Source organism: Cannabis sativa, chromosome X, assembly GCF_029168945.1.
Source record: "Cannabis sativa cultivar Pink pepper isolate KNU-18-1 chromosome X, ASM2916894v1, whole genome shotgun sequence".
Lineage (NCBI taxonomy): Eukaryota > Viridiplantae > Streptophyta > Magnoliopsida > Rosales > Cannabaceae > Cannabis > Cannabis sativa.
This window is the reverse complement of record NC_083610.1, coordinates 85,349,117-85,374,966: the sequence shown is the minus strand read 5'-3', so window position 1 is coordinate 85,374,966 and position 25,850 is coordinate 85,349,117. Positions and strand designations below refer to the sequence as shown.

The following is a 25,850-nucleotide window of genomic DNA, read 5'->3' as shown; positions in this document are numbered from 1 at the left end:
TGGGTCTAGGCTTTCTTGTGCGGAAGATGGAGATAGAAAGGGGCTACTGCAATAGAGCTTAAACATGGGGAAAAAAAGGAATTGATCAAAATACTTAAAAAGTGATGGAAACAACAAACTAATGGCCACATGGGGTGGCCTTTTGTGGGGCTATTTCTATTTCGGTTGGCTTTAAGTGAGGTTCACATCAATTGGAAAAAGAAGTTGGATTGCAATATCTCCATCTCCTCTCTTCCCCACTTCATTGTATAGTCCTCTCTCTCTCTCTCTCTCCCTCTAATGCAACTTTATGGTTTATTTCTCTGCCTTTTCTTTTGGGGATAAAAGACCAGATTTTGGAGTTGAAGAGCCTTGTAAGCGTATAGGGTTGAGTATATTTTGTAAAGCACAAAGAAAGCTTATTCTCTCTTTTTTTAAAAAAAGCAATACATATACATAATGTATATTTATTTTTGATTTCCATCAAGGTATGATGAAGAGGAGGACCGGCAGTAGGATAAGGATATCCTGAATTTTGCAAAAGTGATGAATATTTTCTCAGTTTTCAATTTGGGAGGTGTGTGGGAAAATCTTTTAATTTAATCAAACCCTGCTAGTCTCCTCCACCTTCCTAACTAAATACTCAATAATCCAACTATTCAAAAAGGAAAAATGTTCCTCTTCTGAAAGAAAATAAAATAACTTGAATATATAAACGTGGGTACTATTATACCATTGTTGAAAGTAAGTTCAATTATAGATTTTCAAACATAAAATTATATTCTTTAATTATTCTGAATCAACATTTTCAATAAATACCACCACCCCTCAGGTGGTTTAAATTAATTTTAAAACGCTGCCCACTTTCTGTGTTGATTTGGAATGAAGCAAGGAATCTAAAATTGCCCGTGATTGTAATTTGTAGTGAAGTATACTCGATTCAACAAGAGTTTATGTGGTGTTAGCCTCTTTTGACAATTCACAAACACTACAAGTGAGGTTTAAAAGGTACTGCCAAAGCTGACATTTTTTAATTTGGCACTCCAAACCGCCCTGAGTCAACATAACACCATCACCATGATTGTTCTCTATGGTAACAAAGACTTTTCCTCTATTTGCCAAAAATGAGCATGCATGAGGATTATGATTATCTAACATCCATATTATAAAAGACTATTGAACGAAGTGGGGTTATAAATTTTTTTTAAGACACCACACTAGTTAAGCTGTTTTTCTCTGTTTCAAAAATCAGAGTCTATTCCTCATGTGGACCTTTACCTAGTGATTTGTTAGAATCTCCTGCCTCTTAAGACTAGTCGTAGCTTTCCATGAGAGAAGTAAATAAAATTAAAGGAAAAATACTCTACAAACTCAGAATTTGTCATTTTGATTTTTGCTACTGATAAATGTATGAATTATGAAATATAGTAAAAGTGAAATTTGAGGTGGGGAGGGAGTTTGGAACAACATTTAGGATGCATATAACCTGGAGAGGTCTTCAGAGAAAGCCTTTTTAATGACATCTCTTTTGATCTTGAGAGCTGCAGTAACTAGGCCAGTCTCAGGTGTCCATTGGTTCGATAATAACTTGATCTTTGCAGGGATCTCAAATTTCTCCAGACGTGCCTTCTTTCCTACCTGTGGATTATACAAACCATAAGGAACACAATTGTCAATCCACTGGAAGGTGAGCCAAATTCTTTCAAATGGTTATAATATGTGGCTAAAGTAAAAATAAGTATTAAGGCTGGCAGACTAAATCATTATGTTTAGCATACTGCGACAACATAAGAAACAATCTAGATTACATAAGTTGACACGTACTAAGACCTTTGTATGATCTGCATACAATCATGTGTAATATATACACAACCAACTTCTGGACGCCATTCATGGATTCAATACTATTTTTTACTCATGATGACTCATTTCTTAGTAAGCTGGCATGATCAAAAGATATACAAACAAGGGATTCCTGAGGCCTCCTCCTTAGGCTCGTTATTTGGATTCATTACTTTCATTCCAATTCTAAAATAATGGGAATAAAATCTGTGAAACAGTACCTTTACAAGTGATGCATGCACTTCTTTAATAGTTTCTCCTTTCTCACAAAGGTCAGCAAAGTCGGTAAAACATACTCCTTGTTTCAAGGCCCACTCTTCCAAGGTGCTTTGAGAAGGCACCACAACAGCAACACAGTAACTATAGAAAGGATCAGCATGCAGCATAATGTTGTCGACATAGGGGCACACGGAGAGAGCAGCCTCAACCTGTACGGTACCATTAGTCCCGAGGTTATCCAATGAAAAATTCCATTTATTCTTGCAAGTTCATACCTTTCCTAAGGAGACATACTCTCCATGCTGAAGTTTGACTATGTCTTTTTTACGGTCAATTATCTCAAGGCAACCATCAGGATGAAACCGCCCAATGTCACCTGTATAGAACCACCTCACCCCTCTCTCATCAACCTTTCAAAACCAAAGTACCATTGTAGTTAATAATGTCAGGTCACCCAGGAAGAAAAAAAGATTAATCAAAATATTGACAACTACCTTGTATAGTTCGTTTGATTTTTCTTCATTTTTGAAATACCCAAGTGTGACATTTGGACCACCAATCACTATTTCCCCACGAGGCATTGGAGAATCATTTACAAGATAACCACCTTCAGACCAATTAATTAACTGGATAAGAAATAAAAGAGGGCAAAAAGTTAGGATTATTAACACAACTCAACATAGTGATGAGGAATAGGAATAAGGATACAGAAACACCCCCTGCAATGTAAGTAAATTTCATTAACTTTAAACAGCATGAAATCAATTTGTAAGAACTTGGAAGGATGGACTACGGGGTGTAGAGGCTGGTCATGTGCATAAATATTGCAGCAAAAATACGATAAGACCGCCTAAAAGTCTCAGACTTCCTTAAAAGGCTGTTTGTTCATTTTCATAAACACTAAAAATCCATAAGGTAAGCTTTCATACTGTTTCAAGGACAATAGTCATATATGCTTGATAAGATGTCTAAAATTAGCTCCTTTAAGTTGCCTTCTTGTCAATTGCTACTGACCATGCTTAATTAAGAAACCAAACTATGATGAAAGCAACAGAAAAATATAGGGATGCATCCATTACAAAATGATTTATCACAAAAAGCAGAAAGAAACTATTAAGAGTTTAAGTCTAAGTTGGTTTTAAATATTTTAAACAGCCTTTACACTCAATGAACGTAATTGCCACTTGCAACTATTCAACTCGAGACCACCTAAAACCATTTCATCAAAATCTCAAGTTGTTAGGAGGTCTCACAAATGTAGTACAAGGAAAAGAATTAGAAATAGTAAAGTGGATCCCAAATTTTGATAACCAATTAACCAAGTTAAAGAGAGTATCAAGTTGAGAGAGATAAGAAACTCCAAACCATCCAAATGAAATGGCTCATCTTGGGAACATTAATGCTTATTTCAACTAAATCATTTACTTGGTTTACCCACCAGGTAGATATTTTTAAGGACTGGCTCCCACAACTGGCTGATGTTTATCCAGCCATGTATATCACTAATATATGAAACTCAAAATCAAAATAATTATGTAGAGTATTAAATGATTGTCTTGCACTTCGAGGCCTAAGTTTAAGAAAGCCAAAACAAAAAATTGTGTATGCATTTTTATTTAAAAGGAAAAAGACCAACAAAGTGTTGAGCAAGTTTGTTCATAAGTTGTAAGAATAAGAATAAATTCCAAAGATATTGTTAACCTTAACAAAGGAGCAAGGAAGCGGAGCCCCAACACGACCGACGGATGTATCATCAAATTCAGAAAATGTACCACCAGCACATGTTTCTGTGAGACCGTAACCTTGCCCAATTGGAACACTGCAACAGATTGAATTAAATAATAATAAGAATAATAAAGATTCAGACAATATTCAATGGCTTTTCAACCACGTCAACCAAGAAGTTCTATCAAAGACAAAAGAAACAAAACTAATTAATTACACTTAGAGGAAAAAAAGGTTTTCATATAGATTGGCATAACTGATGCAGTGTTCCTAAGCTTATTTTATGTCAAATAAGCAAGCACTGCTAGTAGAACTAACCCAAGACATATGTTGATGAATCTTTGAGTATCACCAGAAAGAGGAGCACCACCAGATAGTACGAAGCGGACACGACCTCCTAGAATCGCCTGGACCTTTTTAAATACAAGTAAATTCCATAGAAGCCTTTCTAGACCCCAAGCCCCAAGCCAACTTCCGTTTACTGCAGACAGTCTACGAGAATATGCCAAGTCAAACAACTTCTTAGATAACCCCCCCTTTGAATTTACCTGATCATTGTACATTTGTACTAATATTTAGTTATGATGACTTGAATAACTTCCAAAATAGAACTTCACAAATGGCGTGATTTGCAGGGATCACTTTGTTTCTTATATATATATATATATATATATATATGTATATATATATATGTATATATATATATATGTAAACATAAATTAATATGTAAAATAAATACTTGCATAGACATCAAATTTTACTAGCCTTTTTCAGCACCCCATCTCGAACACGATCAAGAATTGCGGGGACAGCTGTCATTAGAGTGGGCGACAGCATAGTTGTATCACCTTTTGTTCCTTTCTTAATCTTGCTTGATGTATCAGTAAGTGTCAAAGGGGATCCATATCCTATGGAACTTCCCACAGCAGCAATGACATTCTTTAAAAAAAACAGAATAATTTAAAACTAATAGAGAGAAAACAATCAAGTAATAAGTATTATCTTAAGACACAAAATTCGCACAATACTACTACAGTTATTAGCTACAACAATTTAACCTGCCACGGCAATCTTCATACCTCTGCAGCCAGTTCAAGAATATGAGCCAGAGGCAAATATGCCATATAGACATCATTGCTTCCAAGGCCAGGAACAATTGTCATGACAGCTGAAACTGTAGCAAGGACATTAGCATGTGTCATCATAACACCCTGTACAAAATGAAAAAACTGAGTAAGACTTGTTACTTGGATAGAATAAACCACTGTTTTGGCCAAACATGTCCATTGTGACCAACAAAGTCCATAAAAGAAGTTGCAGAAGACGCAGATAAATAAATTAGGCACACGCGCATATGTGTATACATTCATAAATATAAATATGTTGTTATGTATTGGACAAATATAAAATAAAACAATATATAAGGAGGTGCCATGTTATTTAGAAAATTACACACAAGTAGATGTAAATTTTAGTAATTGGCATAAAAAAATTTGACAAAAATGAATTTAGATGTACATATTGAGATTATGAACACATCTAAACATATTCAGAGAATTTGACAATTTTGAGACAATTTGGACAACAAAAATAAAAAGGATCTAAATTCAGATGGACCTGCGTTACAATTACATCACCTATTCCAGATGACCCGTTGCAAGTCCAATGAGACAACGTTGCCATACAAGTGGCAACGTGTCGCACCTAATAGGCGACACGTTGCCTAGGACACGTCACCATTTTCTTGAAATTTTAGCTTCAAAAGTTGCATTTTTTAAATTGCAACCTGTGAAAGTTGTCTAAGTCGATGCTAACACTACTTAAAGGGTCTTAGATGGTTGAAAGGGATTGATCATAGTTTCTCTTTCTCACTCCAAAAATTGCTTGCTTGAAGATTTAAAGGCTAGTTGTATCCCAATTTCATTCCTTCTTTGGATAATCCTTAAGCAATCATCCTAATGGGTTAGAGTAAATAATTTGGTAGAGAGTGTTATTCATTCTGTCACTTACTCTACTGTTGATTTCTAACCCAGTCCTATGAAATTATTAGGCATGGAAGTTGTGCCTATAAAAATACTTTCATTAAGGTGATTTTGATGTCAATATTATATTGCACTATAGTCTTGCTTGAAATGAAAATGGAACTAAAAATTTCACGCCAAAGAAATGTTTAGAGAAAAATGATAACTCAATCTCAATAACATGCATTGGTCCAAGGTCTTTCTTTCTGGAGAATAATTTTGCAAACAACCTATATCTTAGATGCTCCATACCTTAGGTAATCCAGTACTCCCACTTGTATACATAATAACTGCTACATCAGCAGGAAGAGGTAAGTCAGCATCAATGGGGTTTTCTCGGCCAAGTCTCTCCACATCAGCAAACAATGTTATATTCCAGGCACTGCTCTGCTCAACAGACGAAGCAACAGAAGGGATTTCATCATCCATACAGATAATGCGCTTGACTGTGTCAAGTTGTCCGCTAATTTCCACAAGTTTCACCAGCTCTTTCTTCCCACAGATTACAGTTGTAACCTCTGTCTGGAGGGAAATGATAAAAGTAAACAAGAATAAGAACCATGTGTGCAGAGTTAAAGTAAAAACTGGCGAGTTACGAGCATATAAACAATAAGAATAAGTACAGCCACCAGCCACACCTGTTAGGCTGGTACCTGGTTGCCTAATCTAATTGATCAGCATGTGAATGTGATTAACAACCTTATGCTATTTTTTCCTTGATAGATATTTTCATTTTCATACATGGGCTCAGTAACTATACAGAAGGTGTAAAGTAGTAACTAAACACAAAGATAGTTGATGTTAAAAGTCAACAAACATTTTACCAGATACTAAAAAATCACTTGATGTTAGAAGTCAACAAACATTTTACAAGATACTAAAATATCAAGGAAACAGAAAAAATGAGATGAAAAACTTTCTTTTAATAATTTTGTTGAAGAATATTACCAAGCATTTTTACAGTATGCAGGAATTAAAGACTCTTCTACAGCTTTCTCATAAAAACACGTGACCATTCTCAGATATCGGTTAGATAATTGCCCTAATACAGATTAATATCATATTGTTTCTTTCTTTTATGGCTTTCTGATTAATCATTACAACTGACGTGAGAAAGTACTTATAATAAGGTGAGATAAACCAGTAGCTAAAGTTACATTCACCACACACAACACATACATAAATTTTTTGTAAGCTACTAAGTAAACTTTGAAGATCTGCTTCAATGTAAAACACAAACAAAGAAATGCACCAAGTGTAACAGACACAAAATCATGTTGCAAACTGATACTGGATTATAATGTTTACATTACATGCTGAAAAATACAATTACTAGCAACATTGTATTCCTAAAATTTAATTTGATAGCCCGTGCAAGTAGAAGAAGTTACGGCACTTGACATGAAAAGCCAAAATGTGGAAGCTAGCATAGTTACTATACGGAATGTTCATAACTTTGAAAGCCCTATTCAGAATTGAAAACTTTGATATTTCTCATTTGATCTGTTTTCAAATTATAGATTTCTTATCTTAACCTTGCTTAAAAATAGTAAAATAAAACAATATGTTATAATCTCTCATATATTGTTCATATTTCAAAATATATATTTTCATTATGTAATGTTTTATCATGAAATTCTAATCATTTGACTATAATATATACTGTTTCTTTTTCTTAAGCTTATTGTCACATGAAATTATATAATTATATAATTAAATTTTTTTGACATGCTCAGATGATGAAAATTTCAAATCTTTGACTAGTTCTTTTAAAACAGACTAGTCTATCTAAGTAGTAACTAAAAAACATTTCTTTTGTTACTTTTCTTCTACATTTCAAAGTAAAAGTAAATTCTATGTCAAGAGGCATCATATTAGCTAGAAAAGATTTCTGCCTTCAAAAGACATGAGGATTTCAAGGAATGCAGATAGAAGAGAAATAAAATGTGAACATTTTTAGCAGATGTCCTTGGGAGAATGTTGGAAAAAGCAGTAGAATCAGAAAACTTTTCTTGTTTTACGGTGGGAAAAGAAAAAATACAAGTTAGTCATCTCCAATTTGCTGGTGACACCCTGATATTTACCAACAATGAGAAATCATTGCTAAAAATGGTGAGGATAGTGGAGGCCTTTTGTGCTATTTCTGACTGAAAGTAAATATGAGTAAAAGTCAATTGTTGGGGATTTGTATGAATGAGGAATCGGTGTCACAATATGCATCCATGATTTGGTGTGAGGTTGGAAGCTGGCCAATAAAATATCTTGGGATGCCTTTGGGGGACTTGCCAAGGAAATTGAGTTTTTGGGAACCAATATTGGATAAGTGTGCTAAGGCTAGATGGTTGGAAAAGTGCTTTCCTTTCTAAAGGAGGAAGCCTGACGCTTATTCAGTCTGTCATATCTTCCCTTCCGACATATTTTTTATCATTATTCAAAGCACCAAAGGTTGTGATCAAAACATTAGAAAAGATGATGAGGGATTTTTTTTGGGAAGGTAGTGAGTCATGGGGTGGTGAGCACTTAGTCTCTTGGGATGAAGTTTGTAGGTGTCGAGAAGAGGGGGGGTTGGGAATTGGAAGTTTGTAGGTGTCGGGAAGAGGGGAGGTTGGGAATTGGAAGTTTGGAAGCACGGAACAAAGGGTTGCTCATGAAATGGTTGTGGAGATATCCTTTGTAGCCAAAAGCATTGTGGCACAAGGTAGTGGCAAGTCGTTATGGTAAAGTCGATAATTTTTGGGATACGAAAATTAACTCCCGTTTGTCTCCCAAAAGTCCGTGGCGAGATATCTCAAATTTGTACGAGGAGTATCTGGGTTACAATTCAAAGTTGGTAGGGGTGACAAGATTCGATTTTGGGAGGACATATGGTTAGGCGATTCTTCATTAAGTAGTGAATTCCCCGACTTAGCATTAATATCTAAGTTAAGGGAAACATAAAGGATCACATAGTCGACGAAGGTTTACCAGGGGTTGGGTAGAAAGTTGGGACCTGAATTTTAGAAGGAATCTGTTAGATAGAGAAGTTCCAAATATCACAATGCTGATGCAAAAATTGGAACATGTAAGAGTGCTTAATACTGTCGAAGATAGGCAAATTTGGAAGCCTGATACCTCAGGGATTTTCTCTTGTAAGTCAGCTCTCCGCTGGTTTATTTCGGATCCACTCAATGGTGAACTGTTTTGGACAAAAACACTTTGGAAAAGTTGTGTTCCGCCCAAAGTTAAATTGTTTGGATGGCTTGTGTCACTTGGTAAAGTAAATGTTCATGAAAAGTTGCAAAAAAGGAAGCCTTTTCTTTACATCTCTCCGGGCTGGTGCGTTTGTTGCAAAGTCAGCAGCGAGGGAGTGGAACATCTATTTCTGGAATACCTGTTTGTTAGGCAACTTTGGTCTAACATGCTGAAAGAATTTGAGTTAAGCTAGGTCATGCTGAGCTCTGTAACACAACTAATTGTTAGTAAACCGAGTAGCAGTAAACAAAGATCAAAATTGTGGAGAACATTAGTACTGGCAATTATTTGGGCTGTTTGGCTGGAACGAAACGCTAGAATTTTTGAAGGAGTCGAAAGTTCGGCATCAAATATATGGGAAAAGGTGAAGTTTTGGACAACCACTTGGACTTTCAAAACCAAAAATTTTGAGAATCTGTCCTTATTAGACCTATGTAGAGATTGGAATGCTTTTTTGAAGGAATTCTGTTCTGGTTTAGTTTATGTTGTCTGCTGCAATTTATACTGTCTAGTTTTGTATGCAGATTTAGTTTTGTTTTTACCTTTGTAACCACGGTTTTCCTCCGCCACAAGTGAGGGTTTTATCCATTTCGGGGGTGGGGCTAATCTAAGACAAAGGCCTCGTTCTCCTTTTCAAAAAAAAAAAAAAAGAAATAAAATGTGAACCAAGTAGTACTCCTACTCCAAGGGAGAAATATAGAACCTCATTTAGTGAGTGACAAAGAGCTTCCTCCCCCAAAGATGCATATATGGTGACGACAGTGACATTACGCCTAAAGCAACCCTGACAAAAGAAAACCACGTTAGCCATAACCCTTATAAAAGTTTAAAAGAAACCAGATACATGAATGCTGCCACCTAAAAGTTACATACTTCAGCTTACATGAAAATCATCACTTACATGATTACCTATGATTTTATAAATACTGCCACATAAAATTTCTTTAGGAAGTAGCATAGAGTGTAGGTGAAAATTCAAACACATCATATGTTAAGCAGAAAACATTATTTCAAAAGAAATTTTTTTTTTATCAAAAACATATCAAATGCAGTCAACAAAGCAGAAAACTAATATCCATGAAACAAGATGACATAGCACCTGCAACGCTATAAGCCACTCCTCTCTTGTGTCTGCAAAGATTGCTACTCGTTCTTCCTTGTTATGCCCAAGTCGAGCTAAACCAGAAGCAAAATTGCACACAGCTTCAAATGTTCTCCCGTATGTCAGCCATTCATACTCCCCCAAATGAAGCTTTTCAAAGGATCTTCCATCATCTGCAACCTCAACTTCCCTCGAAATCAACTTCCGGGTTCCAAGGAAGCACTTCTCCTGGTACTTCTTGCATGATTGCTCAAAAAGTTCAGTAAGAGTTGTGATGCCTTCCCATGCTGTCTGTACAGTATAAGTGAAGCGACGGTTTCGAATTGCATAACCAGGTTCAACACCAACATCAACAGGCAAACCTCGTTTCTTCTCTGTCTTGGAATTGCGAAGAATAAGAGAGACAACAAGAGGAACAACAACACCAACAATGTAGGGATTCATCCTTTCAGGACTGTATGTACCCGTTTGAACCCTGCAAAGTAGAATTTCACGTCTGTTATTCAGGTAATGTCAAACTAAATTCTATTCTACCAAAACTTGCACCACATTTATCTCCAAATTATATAGCATCTCTGAACAAAATTGTTTGGAAAAAAAATGTGTACGCTCTTCGTGTGAGAAAATCTCTAGCATCTAATTCATTCAAAGGTGAGTATTTTAAAAATGAAAATAAACAAACCCAGTTAGTGTAGTAATTATTTCTGCAAGACCCACTTTCTAAAACGTTCATAAGAGACGGTAAAGGTGAGTTGAAGATGCATATGGTAACCAAGAAAATATTTTTTCTACCATTGAGTTTAAGTTGAAACTTATTCGAGTACCTAAGAGCTCAGAATCATGAAATGGTAGCTGAAATTAAATTTTACTTATATGCACACAAATCAATGTAAAGAAGAAAAAAATGAGCGAGAATGTAGATTCAAAATGTGTTATATATCAAAGTTGTAAAAAAAAATTGCAATCAACAATGGAAGTTCATCATTTATAGCACAATGTCATGCCCGCATTTGGTAGGAAAAGAAAATGGAACAAGAAAGAGGGAGGTTTGAGCGTACCTTGAAGTTGAAAAGGAAAGACAATGAATCAGGAGATGAACATTTGTGGAAGAAGAAGAAGAAGAGTGAGAGATAAGGAGCGGAGAGAACGAGGAGAAATGAGGTTGGAGTCTCAGTAGTATTAACTTGGAACCTGGAAGGAAATTGAGGCGGCTGTGCTTTCTATATCATTATTATTTTTTATTTTCATTGTTTTTTAAAGGAAAAAAAACCAATACAAAGGGTAATCGGCGCTTTTCTTTTCAAAACATGGTGCATATTTTCTTGCAATAAAGGCAATTTTTCATATCTTTATATACCTAAAACAAAATTTACAAAATTAAATTACTAAAAAAAAAAGTTACAAAATTTTACATGCTTTTAAGAATTCCTTCATTTCTTTCTACCTTTTTATATCTTGTTATAAAATATTATTTAATGATGTTCGAACCACCAAATTAATTATTAACATTAATGCTTTATTGTATTTTCTTTTTATTATATTGATTTAATTTCTCATTCTTTTAGTTATATTTAAAATAAACAAAGAAATTCTCATTCAATTTTTCTTTCTCTCTTTTTCTTCTTTTTTTCTTATTTATTTTATATTATTCTATATTATTTTATAACACGTTATCAACATCTAAGTTTCAAGGTAAATATTTTGTTGAAGTTCTTGAATTGTTTTAAGGTCACGAAACACTAAATATATATTTATATGACTGAAACAATTTCAATAACTTTTTTTTTTATTTATCTATATATTATATATACATGTATATATTTTTATATGTTTATTATTGAATTAATATACATATACATATTGTATCTCTTATTGTTTATCTATGATATGATAGTGAAAATTTATATAAACTATACATATATCCAGAAGATTATGTATCATCGATAAAATATTACATATATCTTGAAAATTATGCGTCCTCAATAAAATTTTGCATATATCATGAAAATTATGTAAATATAATATTCATCATATAACTCACTGAAATATAATCTATAATTACACCACAAACAATTATATACGACATCTTTAATATGGTGTGGGTGTCATGATTAACAACCCTAATAGCTAGAAATTCTTAGTTGAAAAATATTTTATTTCCATATTTTTTGAAAAAATAAAATATTTTCACGTACGTAAAGTGGGTAAATTTTACCCACAAGAAGTTGGATCGAAAAAATAAAATACTTTCACTTACGTAAAGTGTGAATAATAATTATAACTTGGAAAATTTACGGTAAAATTCTTCAAAAAATTTACTTTGATACAAATTAGTCCCTAATCTCGAGAAATAGGGACAATAGTCCCTAATGTCAAGTTTCTTGTAAGTCATCATTTTTTTAACTAATTTGTTTACTTATTTAAAAACTACCACGTGTCGAAGTATTATTGGTCCAAATCATAATTTTAATTTAAAAAAATATAAATAAATTATTTTAAAATCTTAAAAATTATTTATTTTTCTTTTCTTCGTCTTCATCTTCCTCTTCTTCATCTCCACCCCAGCCTCTTCCTCACCCCCCCCCCCCCACACCAACCCTGACCCCCACCCCACCCCCACACCCCGATTCCTGAGCTCACTGGAGTTCCACCGCGCAAATGATCCTTCTACAAAGCTCTAATTGCCAACTTCATCACCACTCTCATCTTTCTCTGCATAAATGTCATCAACTACAAAAACCAGACCGGTCCAAACATAGGTGTCAACAAGTATGGCGGAGTCAGAATTCTCGAAATTGTTTGGGCTTTTGGTAGAATGATCTTCATACTCGTTTATTGTAAATGATGATTGAAGATCTTACCTAATTAATCATATGCTTGTTTTTGAATTAGATACTTATCTAATTAATTTTAGGTGGGCATATTACTCTGACGATTAATTTATCTCTCTCTCTGCAGCTTATCGGCAGATATTTGGCCGTGGTTAGGGTCATTGATCACAGTAAGTATGTGGGGGATAACTTGGGTGGAGAAGAATCACAATGGGAGCAAGGTGCAACCATTAGGGGCTTTCTGGTTTTGTTTTTTTTTTCTTTTCTTAATTAGTTTTTTGGGTTTATTTTTTATGGAAGTTTTTTGGGTTTTGTTTTGAATGAGGAGATGGAATTGAGAGATGGATTTTGGTTATGATAATACTTGAATTTTTGGGTAAAGTGAGATTGATGAAAGAACAAAGGAGAAGATGGATAGAGAGAATAATGATGATGAAAATGGAATAGGAGTGGAGGGGTAGGGTTGAAATCAGGAGAGACATGACTGCTTTCTTTTCCAATCTAGCTTTGATTTCTTCTGGGCAATGAGAAGGACAGTGGGGAAGAAGAAAAAAAATACAAAATATTAATTTTTAAAATAATTTATTTATTTATTAATTTATTTTAATTTTAAATGGTTTTAAATTAAAACTATAATTTGGACCAATAGTTTTTTAACATGTGGTATTTTGATCAGCTATAAAAAAGACTAACTTACAAGAAACTTCCTATTGCCGCTATTTCTCGAGATTAGATACTAATGTACATCAAAGTAAATTTTTTGAGACTTTTGCCGCAAATTTTCCTTATAACTATTGTACATCGGATAAACAGAATAAAGGCGAAAAAAATGTTAATTCTTCCTTTCCAAAAACATATAAATGATAATACCATAAAAATTAGTGAGAACATTGGGCAGCTAAAAACACACCAAAATTTAGTTTTGTGGCGGTGACCCTCCACTGGCACTATCATGTGCATTTCCATGAGGTGCTGCACCCGAGAACATCTGCATCACTGATCTTAGAGCCCCAGTTAGATCCTCCGGCATTTGCTCGCCGAAATTCAAGTTGATGTTCCCACCAATTTGTATTCCAGGATCATCAAATCCATTGACGTTATCATCGTTTCCTTGCCTGTTCTGAGTATGTTGTCCTTGGGGGTATGCATTTGTAGCCAAATTCATAAACATATTGGTAAAATCAGCAGGAAGACCAGTTGTATTGAAGGGCATAGATGCGAATGGAGGTGGAGCACCATGGCTTCTTGGCCCTCCTGCAGACTGGTTATGGTGATCCGAATCACTTTGGCTGGATGAACTTGCACTCTGTATGGTGTATATTGGGGAATATAATTAAAAATTCAAGCAAAAAAGTAAATTATAATAAACAAAAGAATGAAAAATGATAAATTCAACATATAGAAACTCAAATAATATGGGCGTGTTTGAAAAGTGATAAATGACCCGAGTTGGAAACTCAAAACTACAAAATGTTCGTGTCAAGGAAGCATAATGGATAGGTGACTGCTTACCCGATCATGTGCAGCTTGTTGTGTCCCTCTGATTCTTTGCTCAGCCATCTACGGTTATGGCAGGAAATAGTAGTCAGATGAAGTAGCCTTAGGTATATACATATATATAAATATATAAGCATCTTGAGTGGGGACATCACTTTTTCTCCTACTGTAAACATTTTTCGTATTTTAACAAATTATTTCTCTTTTTTTATATTACATTGTATATTGTAGTTATAGGCCTCCCGACCGACCTTTTTCAAGAAATTTTGAGTATTTTACAACGTCAAAATAAAGTTCAAAATAACTTGTTGCACCCGTGTAAAATAAAAATAACACGCATGCAATTGAATTATTTTCGGTACTGTAAACTATTCAAAATTTTCTAAAAACAAGCAGAAAGGCAGTATAGCTCTAATGTACACCATCAAATTAAAAGAAAATAATTTATAATTTCTTGATATGCCAAAAATAAAAATACCCCTACAATAAAAGCAAAACTGATACTCAAATCAAACCAAAGAATTCTCCAATTATATAAATATATATATGTATGTATATAGATATATATAAATACTTGAAAGATGAAATGAAGTAATAAATAGTAAATAAAAGCACCAAGTCAAGAACCAACCCGAATATTTTCCTTGACAGCTTCGTTATTTGGATCCAATTGCAAGGCTGAAAGAAAAAAAATGTCACTATTAGGACAAAGTTGTGCAGTATATTTCCCTACAAGTCTGTTGTCCTTTTATTCTTTTCTTTTGGGTTAAGTTTAAATGATTTTGCCTTTATAAAAATATTATTTAAAGAGCATATAGGTAAAAATTATAACCAAAAGAAGCATAAAATATGGTCATCAGACTTTGTAAGAACAAAATAGAGGCAAAACAATGGGGACCAAAATATGTACGAGACAAAAAGAAGAGGGCTAACAGTTTGGAATATTACCAAAAACAAGCCACTAAGTTACGATGTTCCTAAAGTTAAAAAATGTCACTTACTATAATGGCGAGTCCCTTAGTATTCCTACTACACATGAGATTAAGCCCTTTAGCATAACTACGCCAACGAGTAAGCACTGTCAAAGGTTTTATGCCAGCTACTATAGCATATTGTAACAAAACTAGGTGCTTAGGCCTTTGACAATAGCCTGCTAACCACCAATATTTTGATATTTTCCCAGAGAAATGTGTACAATAATGATAAAAATAAATAAGTAAACTAAGAATCATCAATTAAACTAGAAAAAAAATGTATATCTTGGGGTATCAGCTATTCCATAGGTAATTATGAAATGATCCTATACCAACCTCTCTTAAATCCTTTATCGATAGCATCACTATAATTTCCTTGTGCAAAATAAGCTAACCCCAGACGACTGTATGCCTTGCTATAATTTGGGTCGATATCAATAGATTTAAGGCAATCGCTGACTGCCTCAGTATATTTGTGGATTTGAGTGTAAGCGGCTGCCCTGATACAGGTAAATCATACTAATCAATTTCAAGAACGATAAATGTGAAAGATATAAAATTGCTAAAAGATATAAGTTTTATTATATTTGACTACAGATGTTTGTCATCATCTGAGTATAACACAACTATTTTAACTTTACCATTAGTTTTCCTTAATTGAAAGCATTCAAATATGCAACATGTGGAACTCTCCCCCCCCCCCCCCCCACACCACAAACCCTTCTCTCCTCTAACAATTATTTAGAAGAAAACCACCTTTTTATATACAGACTGACCTTTTCAGTTTCATCTTTAAGCATCGTTATATTATGACATGCAGATTAAAGTTTCAAGAGAACTATGAAACCGGAGCAAGTACATCTATTCAAAAAATAGTTAGTTGCCCACCTATTACAGTAGTAAATAGCACTGTCTTCACAGAGTGCAATGGCACAATTATAGAGCTGAATTGCATCAGAGTAAAGTTTTGACTGCATTGCCCTGTTACCTAACCAGAGAGCAAAAAATGACAATAGAAATAGCTTAAAATATATCTTCTAAAAAATTTAATGATAAGAAAGACAAAATTATCTTACAATTGATTAATCAGAAAACTGTATCCCAGTAAGCAAGCACATTAACAGATACAATACACAATTGGTTGAAATAAGATGCAAAGCCAGCATTGATGTACAAAGTCTCCACAGACAGTACAAGGATAAGTTAACGATGTCTCCACAAGTTCCCAATAATTTCCCCCTATTTCACAAGTATTATATATAAGATAATTACTTGGCCTTCCTTTAGTTCGATGGGAGGGAGAAAAAACCCAGTTGATATTTCTTATAGATTCACTAAGATATAATATAAGGATGAACAATGCGTCAAAAGTCAAAGAATGAAAACCAGGGTAAGGCCATCAAGTTGCCTACCTTGTGATTTCAATGTCTCAGCTAGGTTCTTTGTATTATATTCCTGGCACCCAGCCCTTTCCATCTCCTGAAATAACACATGAATTCTCTTTAAGTTATCATATTTACTTAAGAATCTTTAAAAACCTACAAAATGTAGATACCAATAAAAATGGTGACCTTAACACTGATTAATATCCAGCAACAAAGCAATGTGAGTTCTCAAAAAAATTAAATAGTGTTTTCATTTCATTGACTAAAGCAACTAAATATATGAAGCTAGGTGATATGAATAGCAACAAAAACAGGTTTGAAAAAGACAATCCTACATTTGTTTCCTTAACTAACTGATAGGAATTTCCTATCATTTTGGTACAAACAGAAGCAAAATAAAAGAAAATAGAGCAAAACAGTAGCAACAATAGGAAATAGCTAGTATATTGATATTAGAGTGACAAAGAGAACAAGTTTACTGGGTATTCGAGAGACCCAGCTCTCTCCCAAGAGCTATAAGCTCACTTAACTAAATCATTCACCCCACAAACCCTTCTATTACTCTCCTATTTATACAATCTCAACACTCCAATTACAATTACCTAATTACCCTCTTTATTAATTACCCTAAGGCCTAACAATACCGGCCGCCCGAAATTCACCTTGTCCTCAAGGTGAAGAACACAAGCCTCCACAACAATTTTTGGCTCGTCCTCTGTCGAAGAACCAAGCCAGCAAATGTATGGTGTTCAAGCTAGGGGAGAGACATCTCTCCTTAGTGAGTCGACCTCGATCGAAAAACCAGCTGAGTAAATTGATAGTGTCGCCCTTCGCGTGCAGAAAAAATGGTAGGACAGTCGCTGTTGTGGCTGCAAAGGGTGCTCCTGAAAGCCGGTCGAGAAGAGAAGGACCAAAAACTGAGTTTGCCAAAATCTGATTATGTTCAGGATTCATTTTCTTGCCCCGGTCAAAAACCCAGCAACAATGAGGCCCCAAGAATGAAAGAGAAACATTACACACCAAAAATTGATAGTTGTACTTCCATAAGGCAACTTCAATGGATAATTCATCTAGTTGGTGTTTTCGCTCCCATCCCTCCCAGGAATAAGATGCAAAAGAGAGAGAAAATTCAGCAATCATTGTTGGGAGGATAGAGTTTTGATCTTGGGCTGAAAGTTTAATTGAATCATGTTGCAATTCCTTAACCCTTTCAAGTATTCCCGAGAACACCAAGTAATTGGTTGGCACATTCCCACACAAGTATTCCATAGCATCTCCTTTAGTTAAGAATTCACAACAGAATTTCTTTGTATGACAGAAATAAAATTCAGTGAACCCAATCAAAGGTTGAGAGCTTACCTCATTTAATATGACAGAAGAGAGCTTTTCCAATAGCATCAATGAAAACACCCTCTCCAACATGAAGTAGAGTGATTCCCTACCGTCCATGGCATGGTAATTGGCAACACTTTGCCTTAGCAATTGAAAAGTTGACCGCCAATAGACAAAGTATACATAAGGAAAAAATATTTTCATAGTGTCCCTATATGTATAATCTGATACTCTCGTAGGCTTTGGAAAAAATGGGTTTTGTTTAAATTGAACATGCCCTTTGGTGAAAGGTCCAGGCCCTATTGGGATAGAAAATTTAGGAAAGTAGGCCTCACTATCAAGATTCCAAGAAATCAGCCCATGAACTAAAATTATTAAACCCATCCTTAACTGTGGATCCAATAACTTGGGCTCATGACCTCCAATGATAAGTGGGCCCATGTTTGTATTTGATTGGGCCATTATTTGGGTTGGGTCAAAAGTAAACATTCTAACAAAAGAGCCTTTTTCCATAACACGTGAAAGGAAACTTACCCCGCTCTTCATCTTCTCAGGCGACTCCACCAAGAAAACCAGATCTGATGGGATTAGGCCTCTCCGATTGCCCTTCTTCACTGGCGGCTCCACCTTTAAGCCGCGACGTGTCTCACCCCTCCAACTAAGAATCTCCGACCAACATAAACCGAGTAAGGAAAAGAAGATACCGATGTTAGGATCCTTTAGTTGAGCGCCTATCATCTCCTTTAGCTCCGAAGAGCTGCGGTTCGTCTTCGACGGCGTATCTCGAAGAGCCATCTCGTGGTGTTTAGCTAGAAGCATTCGCAAGGCGCTTCTCAGATTTGAAACCGTCATCACTTCATTTTTAACAGCGTCGATGACTAGCTGGTCGTTTTTTCCACGATCAAAGAGCTTGTGAGCCTCCATTGCCATAGGCAAAAGATGGCGTTCAAGCCGCGTCGCCTTCCCTTGCCAAGCTTGACGAATTTTTGGAGGAATATTCTGGCTCGGCTTCTCCTTGTACAACACCGGTATCATCTCCCAAGAGCACAACCAGTGTCGTCTCCAGCACTCCGGCATCATCTCCAGCACCGGTGTCGTCTCCATCTCTTCCTTCCTCGGTGCCGTTCCCCGCTGCGTTTTCTTCTCTGACCTTATGTCCTTTTCATCGTCGGTTACGTCCGAAGGGACATCTCCTTCTGACTTGAAGGGCGTAGTTGATTCGTCTACTGTCTTCACAACCTCAGCCGAAAATCCGAATGGGTTGACTCCACCATTGCTAAAATTTCTTGCCATCTTCATTTGTTCTTCCACCATGAGCGCTTTAGCAATGACCTCCGACAGTGTTTTAGGCCTATATTCGTGCACCCCTATTGCAATCTCAGCAGGCAGTTTACCAAAGAATATATCCCGAAGAAAAGTTACCGGAATATCAGGGAGCTGGTTTGCTGTTGTCTCAAATCGATCACGAAACTCTGTCACAGAACCATCATACCGTAGCGCCATCAACTTATCGTATGGATCATCTTTGATTCGACTGCAACAATTGAACATGGCTATACGAAACTCCAACCAGTTTCTGATTGGATCTTGTTCTTCTACAGCTTGAAACCATCGCCAAGCAACTCCTCTGAGACAAGTTGTGGCAACAGAGACCTTCATGCTCTCACGAATTCGATGATGTCGGAAATACTCTTCAATGTCGGTGACCCACCCGTATGGATCATCACCGTAAAAAATGAGCTTCGAGTTTTCCATGGTCGCCAGATCGATTTGCTCTGATACCATTTGATAGGAATTTCCTATCATTTTGGTACAAACAGAAGCAAAATAAAAGAAAATAGAGCAAAACAGTAGCAACAATAGGAAATAGCTAGTATATTGATATTAGAGTGACAAAGAGAACAAGTTTACTGGGTATTCGAGAGACCCAGCTCTCTCCCAAGAGCTATAAGCTCACTTAACTAAATCATTCACCCCACAAACCCTTCTATTACTCTCCTATTTATACAATCTCAACACTCCAATTACAATTACCTAATTACCCTCTTTATTAATTACCCTAAGGCCTAACACTAACGTACTTTTTTCATTTGTTGAATGCTTAACAAAGCTACATAACATACACTATAGACTCAACTGATTGAGATGGAACTCAATTGTCTTCCATTAACCCAACTTGCTGAAAGATGCAGCCATTTTTATTCATGGTTCATACAATGAGGGGGAGTATCAAGGAGAAGAAGAAAGACTTTGTAGAACATAGCTATCTTTGCTATCCTTTGGGACATATGGTTAAAGAGACATTTTAGAATTTTCAAGATCTGACGGAGGGTGAAAGAGCTATCCAGTGAAGTATGGATGGCTATTTGAATTTTCAATACCAAGGACTTTAAACTTCTTTATTCCTACTTAGCTATTATTTTATGTATTCGATTATGAATTGGCTTCCTAGGTTGTAATTTGGATGAGATACCTTACCATCCTTTTATTAATATACTACCTGTGTTCCTTATAAAAAAACTACCCGAGGTACTAAAAGTGAAAGGGTGATAACAATAAGTTTATACAATCATGAGATGCGACATATGAATTATTTATGGTAAAACATATAACAATGAGAGAGAGAGAGAGAGACAATTAGAGCATTGTGGAATAACCGAGTTGCTTTCTCTACTCCAACTGAGTCATCAGTTCCATCGGGAATGGTCCTAAAAAAATGAATCTTCTCAAGTGCGGCAAAGAATTGTCCAAAAAGTTCATCTTTGAATGCCCCTGCCAGTAGTGAGATAACAAAAAGCACACTAATGTCAAAAGACATAGCACAACCTTTGAAATACAATAACAGTACCCATATCTCTCCTATTTTAACTAGAAACACTGGAAATTAACAAAGAGATCGGCATTCCTATACAACTAACGAATCTCTCAGATCCTTCAGTACTATTAAAATATAATTTCCATTGACAGGAGAACCATAACAGTCACATTTTTTTAATACGATATGAAACAGCTTGCAAAACACAAAGTATTTTTTTTTATTTAGATTATCCTAATGATAGCACAATTGTAGCTCAAATCTAAGGATTACTGTGACACCAAAAGCACAAACAAATGCAATATACAATTTACTACCCATAAAGGGTTTTGAATCTGATCTACTTTCATGCTATAGTAATGATCAGATGAACATGTGATTTAAAAGAAAGAAAGAAGAACAGGTGGTAATGACCAACAAGGAATGCAAACAAAAAAAGAAGAAGGTAAATAAACAACCTACCTGATGTATGGGCTTCACTTCTTGCATCTCCAGCCTGATGGAAACCATGAAAAGTTGAAAAACCGAGATTCAATAATCAGGGAACCATAGTATAATACTTAAGGAGCTCGACACAAAATCATGCATCTCCAAATCATTCAAGAAACGATAAGGGAATGAATAGAATTAAAGAATGTATAGTTGCCATAGTTTGTAAAGCCTATTACACCAACCATTAGTAGGGAAATTTTATCAAAGAAAAGTGAAGAAATACTATATAATAAGGGGAGACAATAAGTGATTAAGAAAGAATTATTGAGGTTGACATAAGCATTTACGAACTATCTATATGAAACAAATGATTAGTTCCTTTCCATGAATAGAGTTGACTCGTGGAAACCAGGACTCTTTAAAGGTTTAAAATTTAGTTTATTTCCTTCCTAAGAGATTTTATGATTTCTAAATATGGTAAGGTTTTGGTACATTTTCTTCACAGCAACTATATAATAAATATGCAAGGGCGCCTTTAAATGTTTAACATGAGATAAATGGTAAGATTTTCCATTTGTAATCATTATTTTTTATGATTTGTAAATTAGTTGTGTCGTGTGAGCATGCTATATTGTCAGTAAATTCTTCACCTCCCCTTTGTTTGGTGAAGCAGAATTGAATTGATTTACAAACTAGATGTAACAAAGAAATGCTATAAATCAAAGGTTCATCTTTGAGCAATGGGGCTTTCTAGTGTCTGATGCCCAATCAAGTACAAACCAGCATTTTAAGCCTACAGCACTTATCTTATGTTTGTTTTGACAGCTAGAATCTGATTATCAACTTGTTTCTGATTTGATTAGCAACGGGTGTATTTAGCTACAATCTTTTGTAAATTTTCTAGTATTATATCATTAATATCAACCAGGAGTCAAGGACAAACATTTGACCTCCAGCTACAATTAAAAATGTACAAATTTGGTTAATAAGCTAGTCATCTAAGAGGTTCTTGACTCTGCAATATGGCCACAATCTCAATTATTAGCCATACCCCCAAGAATTTGTGATCTAAATAAAAGAGCATACATCAAAAACATCATTAACATAAAATATTTATGATGTTCATAGACGACCTAAAGTCATGCCCATTCCTTTCCCTAGTTTCAATATAATACCATAATTTAAATTCTAAAATAGGATACAGGCTCCTCATTTTTATGCTTTCAAGTTTCTACAATACAATGCTCTAACAGTTATTTGCTTTGTGAAATTCAGTATAATAAAAAACTGCACCTGTTGTTAATTATCAACTGAAATGCCACAACCAAGAAACTATTGCCAACCATCTGGTGTAAGCATTACTAGTCACCCATCCAAATTCAGTAGTTAGAATACTGGTCAATTTAATGAATTGTTCGCAAGACCAGAAGTCATTTTTAAAAAATTGGATTAAATGGATGGACCCAAGGAAATTTGAGAAACAATCACATGAAAAGTTAGCAAATAACAATGAGAAAAATATTGATGCCGAGATATTACCGAAGATTTTGAGGTCTTTGAAAGATTGTCCTTGACACAGTTCTGAGTGAGGGATGAATTTGGATCATCTACTCTTGAGATTGATCCATGGCCAAGATCTGCATTATTATTTTGAAGTGTGTTTGTTCCAAATGAACTGAAAATGTCAACCAACAAATCCGGTTTTGTTTGATCATCACCAGGGAAGGAATCAAGCTTAAAAGCCTCTTGCAAACATTCTCTGGCAACCTCAAGTCCTTCGAGATCAACACCAGGAGCAGGTTCAACTGTTAAATGGGCAACACGTGCTCTTAAAAACAGAATAAAAAAAGACAGGAACAAGTTCAATCTGCAGAAATTGTTGAGAACAAAGATTATCTCAAGGTGCAGCCAACCATAATGAAGTAAAGCAAATTCTCTTTAAAAAACGGAAAACTTGTTTCAAGACACATAATTTGTTTCAAGAAGTAAAGTAAATGCTCTAGAAAAACTACTGACAATTAGGATAATTTAATTTGTGTGAGCATAAGTATCGGACTAAAACATCACTTGCATTTGTTTCATGAAAATTGCCGATTAAGAGATGTGCATTTTCATTCCAGGACACTTGTAACATAAAAGAAAATGTTTTCCACATAATCATATTTGCCAACAAGAAATTTGTTTTTAAAAAAATGAAAAACTACGACACAAAAATTCTGGAAAATAGAATGGATCATTTACCTAACAAAAATTAAATAAATATCATCTTTATGTCATGTATTTCCTATGTATTTCCTTCTATTGTCGCTGCAAGGGGACACAAAGCTACAATTGTAGCTTCAAGAGGGCACAAAGCTATAGAGAGCAACCAGGAATTCCCTACCTTCTCGTTACAATTCTTAATTTACAGACTGAAGCTCCAAACTGATAATTTAATCATGAAATTTTGTAATAACAATAATCAACAATAACATGTCAATAATAACACCCCCAATTTCAAAAATTTCTATTGGCAATTTGGCTTTCATGTTTAGAGCCTCCGAAGGAAAAAGAAAGAGAGCGCTTATAAACATTACGTAACCAAAATCTAGAGCCTTTCACCTCTGGTTACGGATATTCAGCATTTTAGGGTTTCTGAATTCGAAAACTTCAATCATAATTTGCATACAATGATAATTAAACCAACTGTAAACCTCTGAACACTCCTAAAAGCAACTAATGAACTACGCCATGTCGCTTTCAAAGCCCCAAATCTATTTCATAACCATAACTACAAAACAATAACTAATAAAACCAGAGTAATTAAAACCCTGAAAATGCCATTGCTGCAATAATTCTCATCCATGATCAGTAGTTAATCATCAATCAGTCTTGTAACAAGCCACGTCAATATAATTAGAATTAAATAGACAGAAAGGAATATAGAAGTAACCAGAGCTGAGAAAATCCAAGAAAGCTCGAACAATGCGACGAGAGGTGGGAGAATCGGATTTCAGGTTAGCCATGGAGGAAGAGGAAGAGGAAGACGATCAAGTGCGCATGATAAGAGGGTGTACCACCGCGGCGTAACGTAGATTTAGTATTTAGATATGAACTGTGACTAAACATAAAAAGGAGACAGACTATTCCATCGTAGCTCTTACTGGAGTTGTTTTTTTTATTATTATTATTTTTTTTTTTTGACTAATTAGTATTTTTAATTAAGGATAGTGTTGGACATAAATTTTTGTAAATCTTCCCGTCCGAACAACTCGCTCAAACTAAATTGAAATAATTCGATGAAAAATATAAACCAAAAAACTTACGAAAATATAACCCGCCCAATCTTTATACAGGGCCGGCCCTGAAACAAAGTGGGCCATAGGGAGAAAAATTTGTTTTGGGCCCTTATATTAGAAAAAATATGGTATTTTTTAAAATCGGTAAAAAAATGTATAATTTTAAAAGAGGAAAAAAAAAATTTGGGCTCCTAGGCTGGGTGGGCCCTAGGCACAGGCTTAGCCCGCCTATGTCCAGGGCCGGGCCTGTCTTTATATTGGGTGGGTTAAAAATAATATTAATCCGTCCAATCAAACAGAACTAACCCGATCAACTCGATTAAGAGAGTTTATATATATATGTTTTTATTATATATAATCTATATATTATATAATTTATAAACATATTTATAAAAAATATCACAGAAACAACATAAAATCAACAACAAAAATATATAAAAGTTATATGTAGGATAAAAATATTGGTAACTGGTTCACTTTTTGTAATACGATTAATAAATTTTAAAAAGTAAAAACTGACATGACTACCATCAGTCTTTTTTTATTGAGGCGGTGCCACGTGTCATCGTTTGATTAGCTGAAAAATGAGAACTAAGTGGAATTTTTACGCTGAAGACAAATTAGGCAGACGAAGCCCAGTTGCGCCTCAGGCACATGCGTGACAAGCCTAAACCACACGGCGCTGTGCGCTGCACGCGCGCGTGGGTCGGGCTTGGGGGAAAAGCAGCAGTTGCTCGTGGTGTCTTCTGTCGCACGAACCTGTAGGTGCCACGTGGCACTTATGTCAGCTGGGAGAGGATTTTGGGCCCATTTGGGCTTTTGTCTTTTGTGCTGTTATTAAATCTCAAAAATACCAATTTTTATAGTTTTTTGGCCACATTTTTGACAACATTTTATTCTTTTCTTTTACAAATGATATTCTTTCTCAATAAAACTAAACAAAATTAAATTCAAACAAAATATTTCCAACATAAAATATATCACATTAATTTCAATGAAAATATTTATTTAAAATCTAATTAATTTGTAATTCTTTGAATAAAAACAAGGGAAACTTACAAAAATACTGGAATTTGGGTTAATTTTTACAAAAATACTGTCACACGGATTTTTTTTTTCTAAAATACTGTGTTTTTATAAAATAATAGTAGAACACAAAAGTAGAACAATTAAAAAATAACTGTAGA

The 25,850-nt window shown here is 34.9% G+C and overlaps 3 protein-coding genes across 3 annotated transcripts; all 3 read right to left on the bottom strand.

Annotated features, from left to right (window-relative positions):
• Positions 1 to 1,308: 1,308 nt before the first annotated feature.
• Positions 1,309 to 11,443, bottom strand: LOC115702318 (long chain acyl-CoA synthetase 9, chloroplastic). Its single transcript, XM_030629764.2, has 12 exons — positions 11,178 to 11,443; positions 10,117 to 10,594; positions 9,721 to 9,801; positions 6,039 to 6,308; positions 4,845 to 4,976; positions 4,531 to 4,704; positions 4,084 to 4,313; positions 3,742 to 3,859; positions 2,535 to 2,666; positions 2,316 to 2,450; positions 2,043 to 2,249; positions 1,309 to 1,617 (listed from the first exon to the last, which is right to left on the bottom strand). The coding sequence occupies exons 2-12, from the start codon at positions 10,561 to 10,563 to the stop codon at positions 1,450 to 1,452; spliced, it is 2,094 nt and encodes a 697-aa protein (XP_030485624.2). The 5' UTR covers positions 10,564 to 10,594; positions 11,178 to 11,443; the 3' UTR covers positions 1,309 to 1,449.
• A 2,200-nt stretch (positions 11,444 to 13,643) lies between these two features.
• LOC115702317 (small glutamine-rich tetratricopeptide repeat-containing protein 2) lies at positions 13,644 to 24,551 on the bottom strand. The gene is made up of 10 exons (XM_030629763.2): positions 24,318 to 24,551; positions 22,925 to 23,190; positions 21,416 to 21,449; positions 20,774 to 20,910; positions 16,834 to 16,900; positions 16,310 to 16,409; positions 15,758 to 15,921; positions 15,079 to 15,125; positions 14,463 to 14,510; positions 13,644 to 14,256 (listed from the first exon to the last, which is right to left on the bottom strand). Exons 1-10 carry the CDS (start codon positions 24,388 to 24,390, stop codon positions 13,867 to 13,869), a joined length of 1,326 nt encoding a protein of 441 aa, XP_030485623.2. The 5' UTR covers positions 24,391 to 24,551; the 3' UTR covers positions 13,644 to 13,866.
• Positions 17,226 to 20,767, bottom strand: LOC133032733 (uncharacterized). Its single transcript, XM_061106970.1, has 2 exons — positions 18,166 to 20,767; positions 17,226 to 17,901 (listed from the first exon to the last, which is right to left on the bottom strand). Exons 1-2 carry the CDS (start codon positions 19,942 to 19,944, stop codon positions 17,476 to 17,478), a joined length of 2,205 nt encoding a protein of 734 aa, XP_060962953.1. The 5' UTR covers positions 19,945 to 20,767; the 3' UTR covers positions 17,226 to 17,475.
• Positions 24,552 to 25,850: the final 1,299 nt, after the last annotated feature.

What these genes read in the sequence shown, in the direction of transcription:
- LOC115702318 (XM_030629764.2), bottom strand. Translation starts at nt 10,563, where the DNA reads ATGAATCCCTACATTGTTGGTGTTGTTGTTCCTCTTGTTGTCTCTCTT. An exon ending in AGTGGCTTATAGCGTTGCAG is followed by an intron (nt 9,802 to 10,116) that starts GTGCTATGTCAT and finishes TTCTTTTGTCAG; the next exon opens with GGTTGCTTTAGGCGTAATGT. An exon ending in GAGATGGGGTGCTGAAAAAG is followed by an intron (nt 4,314 to 4,530) that starts GCTAGTAAAATT and finishes TACAATGATCAG; the next exon opens with GTAAATTCAAAGGGGGGGTT.
- LOC133032733 (XM_061106970.1), bottom strand. Translation starts at nt 19,944, where the DNA reads ATGATAGGAAATTCCTATCAAATGGTATCAGAGCAAATCGATCTGGCG. An exon ending in CTTCTGTCATATTAAATGAG is followed by an intron (nt 17,902 to 18,165) that starts GTAAGCTCTCAA and finishes TATTCCTGGGAG; the next exon opens with GGATGGGAGCGAAAACACCA.
- LOC115702317 (XM_030629763.2), bottom strand. Translation starts at nt 24,390, where the DNA reads ATGGCTAACCTGAAATCCGATTCTCCCACCTCTCGTCGCATTGTTCGA. An exon ending in CAAAGACCTCAAAATCTTCG is followed by an intron (nt 21,450 to 22,924) that starts GTAATATCTCGG and finishes GGTTTCCATCAG; the next exon opens with GCTGGAGATGCAAGAAGTGA. An exon ending in GCTATTTACTACTGTAATAG is followed by an intron (nt 15,922 to 16,309) that starts GTGGGCAACTAA and finishes TACCTGTATCAG; the next exon opens with GGCAGCCGCTTACACTCAAA.